The sequence below is a fragment of the Arvicola amphibius genome, chromosome 4, assembly GCF_903992535.2.
Source record: "Arvicola amphibius chromosome 4, mArvAmp1.2, whole genome shotgun sequence".
Taxonomy (NCBI): Eukaryota; Metazoa; Chordata; class Mammalia; order Rodentia; family Cricetidae; genus Arvicola; species Arvicola amphibius.
The window spans coordinates 55,018,067-55,037,238 of NC_052050.1; the positions used below are offsets into that span (position 1 = coordinate 55,018,067).

Consider the following 19,172-nt stretch of genomic DNA (forward strand, 5'->3'; position numbering starts at 1 on the left):
GTCCCCTGCCCCCTTTCCGATGTCTCAGGTGACTCTCTGTTTCTCCCCTGTGGGGAACAAGCTGAGAATTCGAAGCAGGAAGTTCCCGGCCATCGTGAACTGTACTGCCATCAACTGGTTCCACGAGTGGCCTCAGCAGGCCCTGGAGTCTGTAAGCCTCCGCTTCCTGCAGAATACAAAGAACATTGAGGTAAGAGGAGAAAGGACTCCCCTTAGTGTCCGCCTCATCACCTCAGACGTCCAAAGGTCAAGGTTAAAGTTGGGGGTTTGATAGAGCTTTTGAGCACAACTCTCCATGTGGTGAAAGGTTGGAGAGTCATCTTCAGTCTCATTATTTATAATTTTAGCCTGCAGTGAAGCAGTCAATTAGCAAGTTCATGGCCTTTGTCCACACAAGTGTCAACAAGACATCCCAGTCTTACCTGACCAACGAGCAGCGTTACAACTACACAACCCCCAAGTCCTTCCTGGAGTTCATCAGACTCTACCAGAGCTTGCTGGACAGAAATGGGAAAGAGCTCCAGTCTAAGGTGGAGCGGCTGGAGAATGGGCTGTTGAAGCTGCACAGCACCTCAGCCCAGGTAAGCAGTGTCCCCCCTTCCACCTAGGAAGGAGCGGCCACAAACCATTATACTGAAAGTAAAGGTCTGAGAACCTTCTGTGGTCATCTCAAGCCCCCTTAGCAACAGGAAGATGATCAAAAGTCAAGAGCAAGTTACCCCAGCGGAAGCACACACCTTCAGCCTCTGGTCTTGTCTGCTCCCACTCCCTGAGCCTGGAATCCTCTTAGGGACTTCCTTCCCCTTCCATGTTGCCATCTTCTCCTCCTCTATTTTCCTTTCTTCTTCATTCACTGCCCTTCTGGGATAGTCTGTCTGTCTTGAGTTGCTATTACAAAATACGTTAGGTAGAATACTTTATAAAGAATAGGAAGTTTTCTAGCTGGGTGGGCAGTGGTGGTGCACACCTTTTATCCCAGCACTCGGGAGGCAGAGGCAGGCGATCTCTGTGAGTTCAAGGCCAGCCTGGTTCCAAATAAACCTAGTTCCAGGATAGCTAGGACTGTTACACAGAGAAACCCTGTCTTGAAAACCAAACAAAAAATAAAACAAACAAACAAAAAGAATAGAAAGGTTTTTTTATAGTCACAATCCTGGAAATTCAAAAGCATAGCCCCTACATATGTAAAGGCCAATGAAGGCCAATGGTGGTGGTAACCACACACAGATATGTGCAATGTGTACAGAAGAGGGAATTTGGAGATTCCAGGCTTGTTTTTTTTTATAACACCCCATTGTCATGTGCACCAATCCCATCCCATGAGCCAAGACCAGCATTAATCCATGTGTAAGGATAGCAGTCTTATGACCTAGTTGCCTTCTACACTGAGGACCACACTTCCAGCACATGAACATCTGGAGAACACACCACACCCAGACCACACATCTTCCATACTCAAAACCAAGGTGAACGAATGATGGGAAGAAGTGATTCAGGGCTCTGATACTCTCTCTCTCTCTCTCTCTCTCTCTCTCTCTCTCTCTCTCTCTCTCTCTGTGTGTGTGTGTGTGTGTGTGTGTGTGTGTGTGTGTGCTGCATTTTCTGACAAAGCCCTTAGAGTCTCATATTTAGATGAATCTTGTCTCATTTTATCCATTTCTTACGCTACTTATTAGGAGTTAGTTATGATAAGAAGGCCCTTTTCATCCTATCCATTCTGTATTTTTATATTTTATATTTACTCTTTCAGATAGAACTGGCTTTATTTCTTCCAACCTACTGTTCTGCCCTTAAGGAGTAGAAGAAGTTCAACACTACTTTGCCTCCACCTATTCTTGTCAAATACCACCTTCCCCTCGAGGGCCCTTTTCTATCCTGTTTATCAGCAACCAAGCCAGCTGCTAACTGAGGTAGAGGCATTTCAGGAATTTGCACAATTAAGGTGCCATTATGCTAACACTAATGAAAATCACATGTTCCTGTAGATACACAGGCCTCTTGATGAACATCCTGTGTTACCAAAAATATCTGGCCCTTTCTTTGCCTCTAAATTTTGCCTTTGGAATTATGCTTTTGAACTTTTCTCTCCGGATTTCTCTCTCTTCTTCTTATTTTGCTTCATTGATTCAGAATACAATGTATCTAAAGGATTTAAGTTCACTCAAGGGGATGAAGTGAGCCGTTGCAATCGGATAGGAAAATTCCTCTTCTACTGTGAGGTTCTGTTCATCTGGCCTGGCCTCTCTCCTCTAGGAGCAATGAACAAGCTAGCTGCACCATTCCTGTGCCCAAATCTATTACCTTCTCTCTGAGTTTTTCAACCTGCTGGCCATTTTCTCTGCATTATAGGGGAGGTTTTCAAGTTAATCTCAACCATAATATTTTCATAGTATGTAATATTGCTTTTGCTTTATATGCTGGCAACATGAATTTTAATTATGCCATTGCACTTTAATTTCCTAACGGCCCTTCCGCATCTCTCCCTTATCAGTACACTCAATTGCACTTCGCTGCAAAGGGGTTCATGGAATTCTTGGTACCTGCAAATCCAGCAGCTTCTGCCATGTTTTCTCTAGTCTGATGATGATGTGTCTTCATCTTTTAGGTTACACTGCTTCCTTGTTTGTTGTACAGATTGGGTTTAATTCTTTTTCTTAGTTTACCTTTAGGCAAATTGATATCAGTTCAGTGTTTGTTACCAGATCGTTTGTGTGATGACCAATACCCTGTCTCGGAGCTCCAGTTCACGGAAAGCTGAAGCACACAGATGGCAGGCAATGCACTGGTGCTCTACCTCACGTGCCTCTGTGCTGCATGCGGGACAGTGTTCTTTTTATCATTTCCCTTCTGTTTCCCTTAATCTCTGAATTGCAGTAGAGAAAATCAGAGTATCGTCCCCTGTACGGTACCAGATTTTCTGATGCCTCCCACTTCTTTCTTTCTCCTGTTACCACCTAGAGGTCCCAGAACATCCTCCACACCTCCCCTGGCACCTGTGCCTCCTCCTCCTCCCCTTCGCTCTGGGAACTGCTGGTTTATTTGTGCGGAAAGAGGTCGCCAGGAAGTGAAAGGGTGTGAAATGTGCCCTGGCCCATAAGGCAGACTCTGCTATCTCTTTCGTTCAGAGGCTGTGTCTTTAAGTAGACGATGAAGACAGCACGAAGACCCACGTTCACAGTGGAGGTGACCTCTATTTAACAAACCAAGGTCAGATTATCTCAGTGGGCAAATCTAGCTCTCTGTGCTTAGTGGAGAGTCTCATCCTTGGGTTCAATATCTGCCACCACCAAGAACCAGATTCTCCTTCGATGTTCTCTACCTTTGTGATTTCCACTTCTAGCAACTAATTTACCCACACCAGAAGATTCTCACATCCAAGAATCCCCAAATTCTGTGTTTTCTAAAGATTTCAAAATCTGTCCACTAAGCTATTTCACCAATTCATTATCTTCTGAAAATGCTTCCTACCTGATTGTTTTTGACAGAGTGACTTCTCTGTCTGTCCTCCACTCCAGATAAGCTTCACCCGTTACCCGACATCATCCATCTCTGCCAAATCCCTGGGCCATCCTCGACCCTGCTCACTCCTCTCTCCTTCCACACTCACACCCAAGCCGTCAGAACGTCCCTGTTAGCTCGGGGTTCACTTACACTCTCCCCCCCACTCCCTGCACTGTCACCTGCTCAGTCTGAGCTCCCGGTATGGGACAGTCCTAACACTCTCAGAACTCACTTATCTGCTTCTGTTTTTTGTCCCTCTGCTATCAGCCACCAACTGAGCAGCCGGGGTGATTCGTTTCAAAGAGAAATCAGACCCTGTCTTTTCTGCTCAAGACATTATGGTCTCCTTCCCTACTTCCCAGTGGCTTCCAAAGATCCCCTCTAGCCCTGCCCTCCAACTGGCAAACTTCATCTCCTACTAGCCCATCCCTGCAACATCCCTCTCCAGTCAGGCTGTCTCTGTGCCCTCTTTCAGATACACTGGGGCTTCGCCTCTCTGTTCCCTCCTCCTGGTCCTCTCTCTAGCATCCCCATGCTCAGTATCGCCTTCCTTGCTCAGTATCACCTTCCCCGTAAGTCCTGCTCTGATGACTACAGCATAATAAATTGCCATTCCTCTCTGCTCTTGCCCCTCCCCCATTATTCCTCTCAACTACTTCTCTATAGTAATATCTGGCACAATTTACAAGTTATTAGTTATATAATCAGTTTGATCTGTTGCTATCGGTTGACTGCAAGCTCTGTAAGGACAGGAACTCCTGTCTATTTGTACACTATATCCCAAGAACCTGAAGAATGACTGGAAGGGGCAACACCGATGTAAGAACTGTTGCATGGATGAATCCCTGGCTATGTTCTGGGCCCTTGCGTACTGTACCACTCTATGCTTTTCTCCCTCCAGCTAGTTCCTCTCTGTGTGTCTTCACCAATGTCTGCACTTTGTCAGCTGATCCTGAGTGGATCTATCCCTTCCGAAGCACTTCTAAGCTGACAGAGCTATGTCTGCCCTTATCTGTGGTCCCTCCTTGAATTACATTTCTTCCCTTGTAGACATCACTACAGTAAATAGAAAATTAATTTAACTTAGTAGAAAATTAATCTTTCATATCAAAAAAACCAGTACATAGTAGGTGTTCTATGAAAGATGTGATTAAATTGTCATGTGAGTATATGGTGGGTGAATAGACACGCAGTTCCCACATCATCTCCAGGCTTGCAGTAGGAGTGCAGGCTGACTTCGGGCAATGCTGCACGAGTGGGAAGCATTCTGTAAACACTTATCAATGGCTGCACAGTTTATTCTTCTAGTAAAAGTGGCATCTCCATTCCTAATGGTGTAAGCACTTTACCTGTCATTGTTTTGGCTGTTTTTTCTCTGGTAGGAAAAGGCTAATTCATGCCATCATAATCATAGTAAAAGGCTAATAATTTGAATTATATTGTTAACAGAATTCTACCACCTGAGGATGACAGTTTTCCGTGATCCTAATCAGTGCGAGTACGCTGAAAGAATGTTACAGCTCTGGCTCAGACAAGATGCAAATTCATTTATTAATACTTGTTATATGAGAGGTGCTCGTGATTATTGCAATAATGAAAACATGAAAATTGTGTGCTAGGGACTGGAGAGATGGCTCCGTAGTTCTAAGTGCATATCGCTCTTGCAGAGGGCTCAGTTTCAGTTCCTAGCGCCTGCATCACTCACAGCTGCCTCGAACTCCAGCTCCAGGGGATCCAACGCCCACTTCTGGCCTCCACAGGGACCTGCACTCTTCAGTGCACATCCCCAGAAGTGGACACATGCATATGTATGTGTGGTGGATTGAAGGAAAATGGCTCCCCCATAGGCCCATAGGGAGTGGCACTTTTAGGAGGTGTGGCCTTGTTGAGGTAGGTGTGGCCTTATTAGAGGAAATGTGTTAGTGTTGGGGCAGGTTTTGAGGTCTCATATGCTCAAGCTACCCCCAGTATGACCATGGGTCTCCTTCCTGTGGATCAAGATGTAGAACTCTGGGCTCCTTCTCCAGTATCACATCTGCCTGCATACCACCATCTCCTGCCATGATGATAATGGACTAAACCTCTGGGTATAAGATAGCTTCAATTAAATCTTTTCCTTTATAAGAGTTGTCATGCTCGTGGTGTCTCTTCATAGCAATAGAAATCCTAAGACAGTGTATAATTAGAAATAAATAAATCTTTTAGAAAGCTGTACAATAGTCCAACATTTATCAGCTTCAGAAGTATGATTTTTGTGCTGAGTTCAGACATGTAGCTTTATTATTGTGCAGGCAGCTCACAGCCACCTGTACCTCTAGGGGATTTGATGCCCTCTGATGACCTCAGCAGGCACCCACACACAGTGTATACTCATAAAAGCACATACACATATACACATAAATAAAAATAAATCTTTTTTTAAAGCCTAGTATTTGGAAGACAGTCACTTCCTAGTCCAAACTCCACCTCCTGGATATTTTCTGCATACGTGTCTTTACCTTCCTTCCTTACTATGGTGATATGCAGTTTCTAGAGACAGCGGAAAAGCCTCATAGTGTGGTCTTACAACTCTCAATGGCTCTGTTGAAGGTCTTAGGTGGCATCTTCTTCCGGGTTTGCACTATCTTCAACTGAAGACTTGGTGTAACTGTTTTTTCCCTTCTGGTATGATCAGAGAACGCAGCCTGGCTGAGGAGGGGGCTGCTGGACTCAAGAAATATGCACTACGCTCTCAGTTCCCTGCCTACAGTATTTAATCCACAAGCAACACATGGGAAGGGCTTCTTAAATTGTTTTAGTTTTTTAGTATTTTATATTTTTGAAAGTACAATGTCATGTGGTACATGTATATCAGATTCACTTTGTATTGGGTGTTATCAAGTAGAGTCAGGAATCAAAGATACCAAAGATGGTGGGCTTTGGTGGCGTTCATCCTTTTGTTTACAAAGTGAAAAATGCAACTCAAACTCATTCATCAACAATACAAAAATGGGAGGAAAAAAGAAAAGGGAGAGAGGAAGGTTGAGAAGGGAAGAGAACAGAAGAAAAGAAAGGAAATACATAACATTCCCAAACACAGGATGGGCACACTCACCACCTGTGGCTACCAAGTCCTCACACTCTGACTAGGGTGGGTGTAAAGCTCAGTGCTAGAATACTTACCTAGTCGGCACAAGGGCCTGAGTTTGATGTCTCCCACAGTTGAAAAAGAGAAAACTTGGTAGGGTGTCAACTGGTTGTCATGGTGCTTGCTTGTAGCTCCAGGTTGTCATGTGCACGTCTATAATAGCAGGTTGCAATGGCACATGCCTGTAATTCCAGGTTGTCATGGTGCCTGTCATCCCAACACTCTGGAAGTTGTGGATGAAAGATCCTGAGTTTGAGACTGGGCTAAACTATAGAGAGGCCCTATCTCAAAACACCAGCAACAACAATTTGGCTGAGTCAAACTGAGGTGTGGTCGAGGTATCATGTATACCCTGGAACTTGAAGACTTAGTCTGCTAAAAGGGATGTAAGATATTTTAGTAGTTTTCTATAATTATGTGTTAAAATAACACGCTGCCCATGTTGGTTAAATACAGTAAAGTGTTGTAATTTTTTAAATTACATGACACAGTTATCACGACTCTTTTGATAACTAACCAACCAAAATTTAAGTTGGTTTAAGAAAAACAAAACAAAATTTAAAATACAACTTGATTCCTGCAACTGAAATATCATGAAGAGCTTAATCTGGCTCAGGCTGGCACTAGCTTCTCAAATTAGGCCCTTGTACGTCATGGCTTCCTCCACTCCCTGACTGCCTTCTCTGTCACTCGTGCTCAAGCGGGTGACCTCTTGTCCTGTGGCTACTCAGGCTTATATGATGCCCGCTTGGCAACCAACCACAGTGTCTTTTCCTAGGGTTTGCAGCCAAGTTTCCAGGTGAAGAACCGTTGACTCTGATGAGCCACTCCGCCCAGAGTCAAGCCTTTTCTGTGATCTGGATCCTCATTGGTCAGCCCAGGGTCAAATAGAAACTGGAACAGCACCATCCTAACTATAAGGATGCAACGTAAACTCACAACTCTGCTCCCTAAATACGGATAAAATGTTTGTATTAGAAAGGTAAACATGCTGGTAGGAAGGGCACATCTGTGTCTGAGAGGGAAGATACTTTGAAGTCTGTGGTGGCTTGAAGGAGATGTTCCTGTATTCTCAGACGTTTGAATACTTAGTCCCCAGTTGGTGAGTCTATTTGGGGAGGCTTAGGAGGTGTGGCTTTGCTGAAGGAAGAACATCACTGGAGAGCTGGCTTTGAGTTTTCAAAGCCTCTCCCATCCCCAGTTCACTCTCTCTGCTTCCTGTTTGTGGCCTGTTTCTAGCTAAAGTCTCCATGTCTGCCTGCTTCTTTGCTTCCCTCCCATGATGGTGAAGAATCCTTATCCTTATGGAACCCTGAACCCCAAATAATAATCCATTCCCCCCACAAGTGGCCTTGGTCATGGCGTTCTATCACAGCAGCAGAGAAGTATCTAATACAAACTCCACGTTCTCATAAGAAGAGCTGGCAGATTGTAGAAAGTGAATGAGGTAGAAAGATGCCCTGGACCCCTACCCCTTCCTGCAGTGTCCGCTCCTCCAGTTACCCTAAGCTCTCTTCTCCAGCAAGGGATTTGGTCACAGCTCTCCACAAGCACCTTGACCTACAGGAACTTAGTGTTCCCCACCACCATCACCATGGACATCTCTGGGCAGATGCCTGTACTTTTATCCCAGAAATATACCTCTTCTCAGCTCCTCTAATTCTCAGCATCATTCCCGGGGCTCTAGGGAACCCTATGCACTTGGTCATTAAACACCCAAGGTCTGCCCAGAACCCAGATGCCTTTACCCTCTCATCAGGTGTTTCCCTGAGAATGGCACATGGTTCAGATTCATGGAACCAGCAGTCCCGTGGGAAGGGTTTTTTCTGTGTTCCTGAGATCTTTTTCATGTTCCCGTTTTGGTAGCATTAAGTAAGAAGACATGCAAAGTAGGGTTTCGGATGTGTTTGTTAAGAGAACAAGAAAGCTTTAACCCAGCCACCTCCAATTTGTTTTTCTGTTAAAGAAGAGTCCTAACATGAACCTGGGCTCCCTGTGGCTGGTGGTTAGTGGGGAGTGGCCTCCTTCTGACTGGCAGAACCCCGCTGTCACTCCACATCACAGCTTAAGAGCTATTAAACTCCTATTCATACTGAAGAGGATTATTTACCTTGGGCTTGAGGTCACAGCCGTATCTGCAATCAGCAAAACAAAACAACCACAAAGAAAAAAGAAGAAGAAAAAGAGGGAAAAAAAACCCTTCAATTTTCTCAAATCTCTCAAGATTTAAAAAGAAACAAAAAGTTACTGGTGTGTTTGCTGACTGGGTGATTATGCAGCTCAATCATTTTGATTTACAATTGCATCTTTGTCCTTGTAGAAGTAACGCTGCAGCTGAACAACGGGAGATGGAAGCAGATTAACCTTCCAGCTCGTGAATATAAGACACGTTCCAAGGAGCAGCCTCTATTTGAGGTTAAAACAGACTCTGGCTTCCATGAATACACAAAATTAAAGAACATTCTTTTTTGGCCCCCTTTTCTTTTCTTTCTTTTGATCTGCCATGAAAGGGGAATTATCAGAGGCGTCTAAGCCTCAGTTTTATTTTTCGACTTATGCATTTTTGCATCATAAAGCACTCGAATCTGTTTGACGTGTTCCAGGAGCTCCGAAGTAATCTGTGGTTGTTGCATGCAATAGACCGCAAGAAAATGAGAGGCAAGAGGTCAGCCTGCAATGTAAGGTTTATGAGCCATACTGCAAATACAAACAGCTTCTTAGCTTTTCAGAATAAATAGGTCTGTCTTCCGTTTGCACTTGCAAAGGCCATTATGCTAGACCAGCCAGTCTCAAAACCTAGGCTAGCTTCAGAATCCACAGAGGCCACAAGGCTTCACCTCCAGAGTTTCTGACTCAGTAGTGGTTGGAGTAGGGCCTAGGTGTTTGCATTATCAACTTGTTTGCATAGTCAGCTTGTTCTGGGTGATGCTTGATGGTGCTTATGCTGACGCTGATGATGATGATGCTGGCCCAGTGAGCCCAATCTCAAACTATCACTCAGCTGATCTGAAGAGACACAGAAAACCAGACCCTCTCGAATCCACTCACGAGGCTTCATTATGCCTCCATGTGACATTTGACATCAGAAGCTGCATGGGGAATCCAGCTGGCTAGGGTCATTTGTACTCTGGCTGTCTAATCTTTATATGGTCATCCATTTGTTGTTAAGGATTATGGAAATTAGTAAGGACTAACCAAGTGGAGGCATCCAAAGCCTCCAAATCAAAGCCTATTAACAGCAAAGGAGTCTGGCAGCACAGCTGGTCCTTTAGCCAAGACCCAAGGGGAGGAGTAGGGGAGCTTTAGCGTATAGAAGGAAAAGGCCCTGCCTGGACGCTTTTCTTCCAGGGAAGCAGAGGAAGGCCTCCCTGGAGAGCAGCATTCTATGGGATGGGTTAGGGCTTTCTTTGGACCTACATTGGAAGTGACAATAATAATAATAATAATAATAATAATAATAATAATAATAATAATAATAATAATAATAATAATAATGTTAGTTGTCTATTATCACTCAGGTTCTGGCCATTGAGGGCAACTGCTATACTTCCATAGGAGTTACCATTTATCTTTTCGGAGTGTGTCTGCAAGCTGTCAATCAGACTGCCTACATCTCTGACCGGAGACAGGCTGGCTTCCTGAGGCAGTCATCAGGCAGTTTCACGTGCGCACCCTTCAAATCTGTTCTAGGACTGGAGGGAGAGAGCATAGCCTGTTACAGCTCTGTTCTCATTTCTCTTGAAGGGAAGGGGTCGGCTCCCTGGACAGTTGCTGGAGGTCATGGGTCAGGTTTGTCCTTGTTTGTGTGCAAGGCCTGGACACTGTCTGGCTGCAGAGTAAATATTCCCTCTTGTGAATCCTCAGCACATTTGGCAACATACAATTTTAATTACATGACTACGGATCCTTGCTAAAAAGGATACAATGCAGGAAAGTACAATGTTAGGCACATAGAGGGCTTTATTAATAACAACCATAATATTTTTAGATTTACACGGTAAAAAGTTGAGTTTCATCGAAGCCTTCTCGCGTGTCACTACATGTTTCTCTCCTTCATTACCCTCCCCCACTGCCACTGTGCTAGTTACTGTTTGGCAACTTAACACACATTAGAGACACCTGGGACGAGGGACCCTCAACTGAGGAGGTGTGGGCTTGTCTGTGGAGCATTTTTCTTAGCTTTTAACTGAAGGAGGCGGGCCCAGCCCATTGTGGGTGGTGCCAACCGTAGGCAGGTGGTCCTGAGTCTAAGAAAAGTAGCTGAGCGTGAAGAGCAAACCAGTAAGCAATGTCCTCCGTGGCCTGTGTTCCAGTTCCTGCCCTGGATTCCTTCTCAAGGACAGTAACCAGTAAGATAAACCTTTCTTCCTCAGCTTGTTTTTAGTGGATATTTTATCATGGGAACAGAGAAACATACTAGGATACTATCCCTCCCTCCCTCCCCACCCCAGCTAGTTGATTTCTTCTCCCAGTTTCTGCTCCTGCTTTTTATTTCGTTACTTTGTTTCTGCCTCCCTTAAGATCTCTTCCTTCCCTCCCATAAGCCGAGAGAGAGAGAGAGAGAGAGAGAGAGAGAGAGAGAGAGAGAGAGAGAGAGAGAGAGAGAGAGAGAGAGAGAGAGAGAGAGATTTGTAATCTCCGATCTACAGATAAAACGTGGTATTTGTTCTTTTGACTCTGGCTTGTTTTGCTTAACACAATTGTTTCCAGTTTCATCAAATTTTCTGCAAGTGTCATTTATCTTTTCTTTATGGTTCAATAACATTCCGTGTGTGTATTCATACTATATTCATCAGTTGATGGACGCCTAGGCTGGCTCCATTTCCTGGTTTTTGGAAATAGTTCAAGCAGCAAACATGGATGTAGGCCCATGGAGTTTTAAAGGACACAAGCACTAATTCAGTAAAAAGCACCCCACATCATCCGGGCATTAAGGAAAAGGTTCTAGGCATGTGGATTTCAGGCAAGTCCACCACACTGAAGGGTATCCTGCATGCCTTTTTTTTTTTTTTTCTCAGTTCAGGGAGTTTGGTTCTACTTGAGAATGCAGCCTCCCACCTCTGGTTATGAGTAGGCTCTCAGTTGGTTCTGTTCTGCAACCTTCGGTGCATGGAACCACGAGCACCAAAGACTCTCTGGTCTGCTCCTGATGGGCCCTTTGTTCTCTGGCACAGGTGGATGATCTGAAAGCCAAGCTTGCCACCCAGGAGGTGGAGCTGAAGCAGAAGAACGAAGATGCCGACAAGCTGATCCAGGTGGTGGGTGTGGAGACCACCAAGGTGAGCAGGGAGAAAGCCATCGCCGATGAGGAGGAGCAGAAGGTGGCCCTGATCATGCTGGAGGTGCAGCAGAAGCAGAGGGATTGTGAGGAGGACCTGGCTAAAGCCGAGCCAGCCCTCACGGCAGCCCAAGCAGCCCTCAACACCCTCAACAAGGTAGGACAGTCACGCGGGCTTGTCTGCCTTCCACACCTAACACTTGGTTCTCAGAGCGTGATACAGGGCACACCTGGGAGTGCCGAGGGTGGGGCCCCAGCAGCCACAGCTGCGGCTTATTCATTCAGTACATAAACTTCAATCTTAAATTGACTGCATGTTAGAGCCCAAGGATGAGCAATGAAATCCCAAAATTGTGAATCTTAGAAACAACCTAAAAGAACACGGAGGATCAATTAGTCCAGCCTCACCACTTCAAAGATGAGGAAACCAAGACCTGGGGAGGAGCTTTATATGCCCAGGGTCACAAATTTTGAGAGGAGGGACTCTGAATTTGTATCTGCAGAACTCAATCCCAGAGGTTTGTCTGTTATGTAAATTAGGGTCATTTTCCCCACCAGTTACCTTTGGCAGGCCACACAGAACTTAAATATTTAAGATCTGGAGCTTAAATAAGGTGCTGGTTCCAAACTATATTTTTTTTTAAAAAGTAAACCACAAAACCAAAATTAATACATTTTCAACTAAGTGGCAACTGTATAATTGTGCTTCAACTAAGTTTAACTCACATTTGGTAGGAAAAGTATGACTTGGAGATGTATTCGTCAAATCTCTTTAAATTTACTCTATGGGTGAGGCAGGCACATGACTTTCTGGTTCTCCTTTCTCATCTTCCACAATTAACTTTCCCATTTGATAACCATGGTTGAGAGGCAAAGGGAGAAGGAAAGAAGTGGGTGAGCAGACACGATGCTATGAGGTGACACCAGAGGGGGGCTGGGAGCTGACCCGTTCATTCAGATGCCCAACATGGTTCCTGGAGATGCTGCTCTAGTTCTTGGGACCTCTCCCCCATGCTCTGCTTCCTCCTGACCTTTCTGGGGCAATGGCAACTCCATTTCTCCCTACAAACGAGCATCCGACAGCAGATCTAAGAAACATTTAGCAGCTCTGCCCTATAAGGGTCTTGCTTGCTTCCCATCTACTAGAGACACCCATGTCTCTGTGTCATCTCCAAATAAGTTGGATTTCTTTTCCTGGTTTTTTATTTAAAATTTCCCATACAATATATTTTGATCATATTCTTTCTCCTTCCCCAATTCCTTTCCGATATCCCCACATCCCTAGTCACCCAACTTTGTGTTCTTTTTCTCTTTCTCAATATAAACAAAACTCAATAAGAAAAAAAGTACACACACAAAGAAAACATGGAGTCCCTTTTGTGCTGGCCAACTCCTCCTGGGCGCAGGACCTGCCCTGGGATGTGGCTCATATACCCAGTGTCACTCCCTGGTAGAAATTTGATTTTCCCTTTCCCAGCAGGTATGAATTCAATAGCAAATAGCTTCTTGGTCAGGAGTGGGTCACCATGTTCACTTCTTTTCTCAGTGCTGATATTTGTGTGTGTGTGTGTGTGTGTGTGTTTGCACCTGTACAAGCCTTTTGTGCACAGACACAGTCTCTGTGAGACCAGCTGTGCATCAGGCCTGTTGTGGCAGGCTTCTCCCTAATTACATCACCCATGCCAGTCTTCAGGCCTGCGATCAGATGGCATCCAACACCACCACATGCCCCCATACCTCATTTTATTCCACCTAAATAAACCATGCTAGCTTTCAAAACAAAACTTTCTCTCTCCCTTCATCCCTCCTGATTTCTAGCTTACACACAAAAATGAATATCTGTATAGCCCTGGTTTGTTCACTGCTAAATTCTTACTAAGAAAATTAACCTCTTTCTTAAGCTCTTTTGACACAGGGATTCCACTTCCTAAGGTGGTCTGGAGCAAATGTAGTATATTTGCTGTATTACTTTCACGGCCGTCTATCTTTGCTGAGGCTCTCCTCCTCGTTTGCTCAGAGGAAGCTATGATGATATAAAATCCCCCCTATTGTTAAGACGACTGGATGGGATAATGTATGAAGGCTAGGTAATCAATAACAGTCACTAAGAAAACCTTGGCTGCTGTCAATATTGTCATAGCGTAATCACTTCGATTTTCATAAAACCAGAATGAAGCAAACACCCATAAACTATCTGGTTGGTTGTTTGCTTGATAGATTGGTAGGTAGAAATAAATACAAAGTATAAGTCAGTAGCTCAAGAAGTGAAAGACTCAAATCGTCCTGGATCCCTCTGCCACGAAGGAGGTGAAATGTGTGTTTAATCACTGCCTGCTGCAGACAGCATGATAGGTCACTTCCTCTGCCTAGCTGTGTGGGACGGCAGTTTCTTCTCCCTTCCCTTTCATTTTCCTGTGACGCAGAGAGGGGAAGATGAGAATTAGTGGACTCTATATTGTACATAAATAGATATGTCAATCTATTAGAAAGTTCGATCAATGCTATTTTTACAATATATACAGGATCCAAATGCTTGCCTAATCTCTCCTGCGTCTGCTTGATGAAGCACACTCATCTTCTGGTGTTCTATCCACTTTTGCCCCAGTGGAGCCTCGTAGCAATCTGGGATCTTCTCTCCCATTTATTAAACACTGACAAGTTATAAGGGTGTATGTGCTCATGGGGATGGATATATATATATACGGAATTATTAAATTAAGCTAATTATCATATTGTTTGCCTCGATAGTTAACAATTTTTGTGCTAATAAGATTTGAAATTTATTCCATTCATGCTACAAAACATATAGCCCTTGACTATTAGCTATATATTTACCACAGTGCAATACATCTCTAAATGCTGATGCTTTGACAGTAAGCCCTCCATACCTACTATCTATCCTTCTCCACCTAGTTTCTGGCAGCCACTGCTACATTCTCTACTTAGGTAAGCTTAATTGTTTTAGATTCTACACGTAATACCATGTGATGTTTGCCTGTCTTTGTTTGGTTTATTCCATGTAGCATGCTGTTTTCCAATTACATTCGCCTTCTTGCAGACGACAGATTTTCATATTCTCTACTTCATCTCCTGGTGGACCTGGAGGTTTTTCCAACTGTGGCCACTGTGAATGGCACAGCAGTGAACATGGTGGCTCAGGCATTTCTTTGATGTACTAATGTTAGAGCATTCAGATAGATACACACAAATGGATTCTTGGACCATTCAGTGGCTGTTGGGGTTTTCCTGAGATATCTCTGTGTTCTTTTCCATAATGCCAATCTCATGTGGTTTTAATTAATATGACTTTATAGTATACTTTGAACTCAGGCATTTTGATACCTCCAGTTTTACACCTTTGAGTTTTGTGATTTTGCTGTGTCTATGACTCCGACACTTTATTGATTATTATTATTTATTTTTTTCACCATCGCACACAATGTTACATTGTGAGTTTACTTTCTAGGAAGCGCACACATCCCTTCTCCTTATCATGGTGGGCTGATGTGCATCCCTTCTATACCTAATTCATTAGGTGTTTCTGTCCTAAAACACTTGACTATTGTTAAAGTATTGTTAATGCTTTTCTACATCTAAGAAAAGACTCTTCGTCTTTTAATCTGTTAGAACTATTAAACCATCCTTGCATTCCAGGAATGAGTCCCATCTGTTATTGGTGAACGGTCCTTCTAGAGTATTGTGGGATGAAACTTGCTGCCATCTTGTTGAGGACTTTTTCGTCTTTTTTTCATCAAAGATCTTGGGCTATTGGGCTGTAGTTTTCTTGTGAAGTCCTTTCTGCCTTTAGTGTCAGGGCAATGCTATCTTCATAAGGGAACCTAAGTGTGCTTCTTCCTCTATGGCTTTGAGGGTTTTTGAAGTTTTGGTTTGGGTTTCGCCTTTTAAGAAGAGTTTACAGTATGTTGTTAGTCATCTTTAAAGGTTTTGTGAAATTCATCTCTGAGCCCACCAGGTCTTGGGCATTTATTTGATAGGAGATTTTTAGAACTGATTCAATCTCCTCAATCATTATTCAGATACTCTATTTCTTCATGACCCATTTTTTTATGTAAAAAATTGTCAATTTCTCCTAGCTTATCCAACTTGGGGGATATGATTGTTTATATAAGTAGTCTTTTTACAGCAAAAGTGTGATCCTCCATTAATTTCCTTTTATGTCAAAATATAGTCCAAAGTAATCATCGTGACTGCAAGGCACTATGAAATTTCTCCTATGATGCCTCTCCTATCACACCAATTGTTGTGTTTTCCTTTGCTAGTCTCCTCTGCCCATACTGATCTCTCTGTGTGCCTCCATTATTCCAGCCACAGCCAAGAGCTGTGTAGAATGTTCATTTCTTGGTCCTCTGCTCTGCTGCTCTCAAATTACCTTAACAAGTAAAAATACCAATTTCAGAAATCAAAGTGTGCATGAAAACATATAATCCAAAGCAATGTTAATAATTATAGTCACATAAGTGCTAACTGAAAATTTTTATGTCATCATTTAGAAAAGTCACTAAAGGTAATAAAATAATCAAAATTAATGTTTGTATATATATATATATATATATATATATATATATATATATGCTCTCTGTTGGTAAGGCATGAAGTATCTAAGTGATGATGAGGTAAAGTACATGTGGTGACCTCTGGGAGCAGCAGTCAGGGTATATGGGCTTGCCTCTGTCCGTAGTCTTCTATTCCTACTAAGGTTTACAAGCTGTGTGTATGTAATACACAACAGAAACAAACCTCTTCAATGACTTGAGATCATGGATGAGAGCAGAGCTGATTGGTTAGGAAATGGAAAGCAAAGCCCATTGGGCAAATACTATTAGGATGGAATCAGTGATAGGAAGAGATAGCCATTAAGAGTTAGGAAAGATGTTTGCAAAACTACGGATGCCTGAGGGGCACGGTGTGAGTGAGCAGCAGAGATAGCAGTAGGTAGGTCTGATATGGGGGTGGGGGTGGGCTAAAAGGTGAGCCAAGCAACACCTACACTAAGATTTACCTCCAAGGAGTATTTACCCACCGCAGGTGAAAAGGGTCAAATGACTGTTTGTGTGTGTGTTTGCTTTTTGTTTTGACAGAGTAAGGTGGACCAAGGTGGTCCATATATAGTTTTAACTAAATCGAACCCTGCTTCATGATCTGGAGGGCTCCTGGATATGATCCCCAAAGCCTTTGGCATTCCCAGGACTCTGGCACCTAAGAACCACTTCCCTGTTTGTTCATTATTCTCAATGTTAAAAATAAATCTTTAGCCAAGGCATAAACAATACCTGTAAATCAGCGCTCGGCAGTAACTGCAGAGTCTGTCTCCATCATGGCGGTTTTAGTTTGCTTTTATTACTCAGATGAAATAAATCCAGTGTAACTTCCCCCGCCTTTGTTTAGGAGGATTTCATCTTTTAATGCCATGGCCTTTTCCCCTCCATGAAGTTAGGTGTAATTTTCCATTTCCCCGTGCATTTTTACAATGAATTTATTTTTATTATACATATAATATTCAGTGGCTTTCTATCACTAAATAATTCAAATGGCAGAGAGCACACAGGGTCAAATATAAAGTCCTTCTCATTTCCCCTCTAGCCACAGCTTTCCCCTAAGAGGACCCCCTGTAACAAACAATTCAGGGATCTCCACCCTAGCAATTCTTTGTGCATTCATATTTCTGAAAACACACATATAGAATATATTATAGTTTGGCTAGGTGTAGTACACGCCTCTAATCCCTACACACAGGAAGCAGAAGCAGGAAGATTGATGAAAACTCAAGGTCAGGGCTACATGGGAAATTCTATCCCAACTAAAGCTGTAAAATGAAGAAGGATGAGAAGTATGTAAACATAAATGCAAGTCAAGGCTAGGAACTTGATTTCTCTCTTGATTGTATATGTCTGAGCTACGCAATATGATGTTGCAATGACTATAATGAAATAATCACAAAGACTAGCAAAGCCATCATTTCACACCCTTCTAGTACGGCTTTTGTCTTCATTTTATTCTCCTATTGCTATGATGAAAAGCCTGACAAGAGCAACTAAGCAAAGGGGGTTTCCTTTAGCCACAGTCCCATGTGACCATAGCAGATGTCACGGAGGCAAGAGCTTGAGATGGCTGGTCACAAGGCACTTATAGTCAAGATGGCAGAGCGCGAGGAATAAATGCTTGGTGCTACTAGACTGCTTTCTCTATTTAGTACGACCTGAATCCTGTGCCTGGATAATGTGCCTGGAAAATCACAAGTGTGATGGGTCTTTCCATATCTTATCAATATAATCTAGATAATTCTCCACAGGTGTGCCCAGAGGCCCACCTCCCAAGTGCTGCTAGATTCTGTCAGGCTGACAGTTAACACTAACCATCTCTGTTAGTTGGGGTTTCTAATGCTGTGATAAACATAACCCAAAACAACTTGTAGAGGTGGAGGAAAAGGTGAAGTATTGCACCTTAGGACTCCAGGATCACACTCCATCACTGAGAGGAGTGAGAACAGGAACTGACACAGACCGTGAAGAGTGCTACCACCCCCTTGCTCACACATGCCTTGCTCAGCTCCTTTCTTATGACACCCAGGCACCACCTACCATAAGCTGGGTCCTCCCACAACCACCACTAACTAAGAAAATGCACAACTAACTTGCCCACAGGTCAGTCTTACAGAGGCACTGTCTCAACTGGGTGTCCCTTTTTCCAAATGACTCTAGTTAGTGTCAAGTTGATATAAAACTAACCATCACAATGAATGCAGGTGTTAAAAACACCTAAAACCTACTTTCTTGTAAATTCTGTATGAAGGAGAGAGAGAGAGAGAGAGAGAGAGAGAGAGAGAGAGAGAGAGAGAGAGAGAGAGAAGAGAGGACCGAAGCTTTCTTGGTTATAGAGAAAAGGGATCATTTACACTCTGATAGTAATCTAACTGGAAGGTAATGTATATGGATCCCCCCCAAAAAAATAAAGCAACTGAAAAAAATGTTATTTCCCTTCTGATATGGAAACAACCTTTGTCTATAAGCAGGTAAATGGATTAAGCATTGATTTCACATATGCTGAGTGACATAGGCAAAGAAAAATGATCTGTGATCTCACCTGTATGTAGAATCTTATGTTCCCCCTCTCAAGATGATTTAATGTGGGTGCCTGTCTTGAAACTTCGTTTAGTACAGTACAGTGTCCCATGTTTGACTTGCTCTGTATTTTAGTGGTTCATATAGCATTGAGCACCTAGTGTTTATTTGTTTGTTCTCCGTAATG

The 19,172-nt window shown here is 43.3% G+C and overlaps 1 protein-coding gene across 1 annotated transcript in view; it reads left to right on the forward strand.

Moving 5' to 3' along the window:
* The window catches only part of Dnah9 (dynein axonemal heavy chain 9), a 342,434-nt gene that overhangs the window by 211,301 nt on the left and 111,961 nt on the right, over nt 1-19,172 (forward strand). The window contains exons 47-49 of the mRNA XM_038324554.1: nt 29-190; nt 348-581; nt 11,803-12,063. Coding sequence (XP_038180482.1) covers nt 29-190; nt 348-581; nt 11,803-12,063 — 657 coding nt within the window. The remainder of the gene's footprint in view (nt 1-28; nt 191-347; nt 582-11,802; nt 12,064-19,172) is intronic.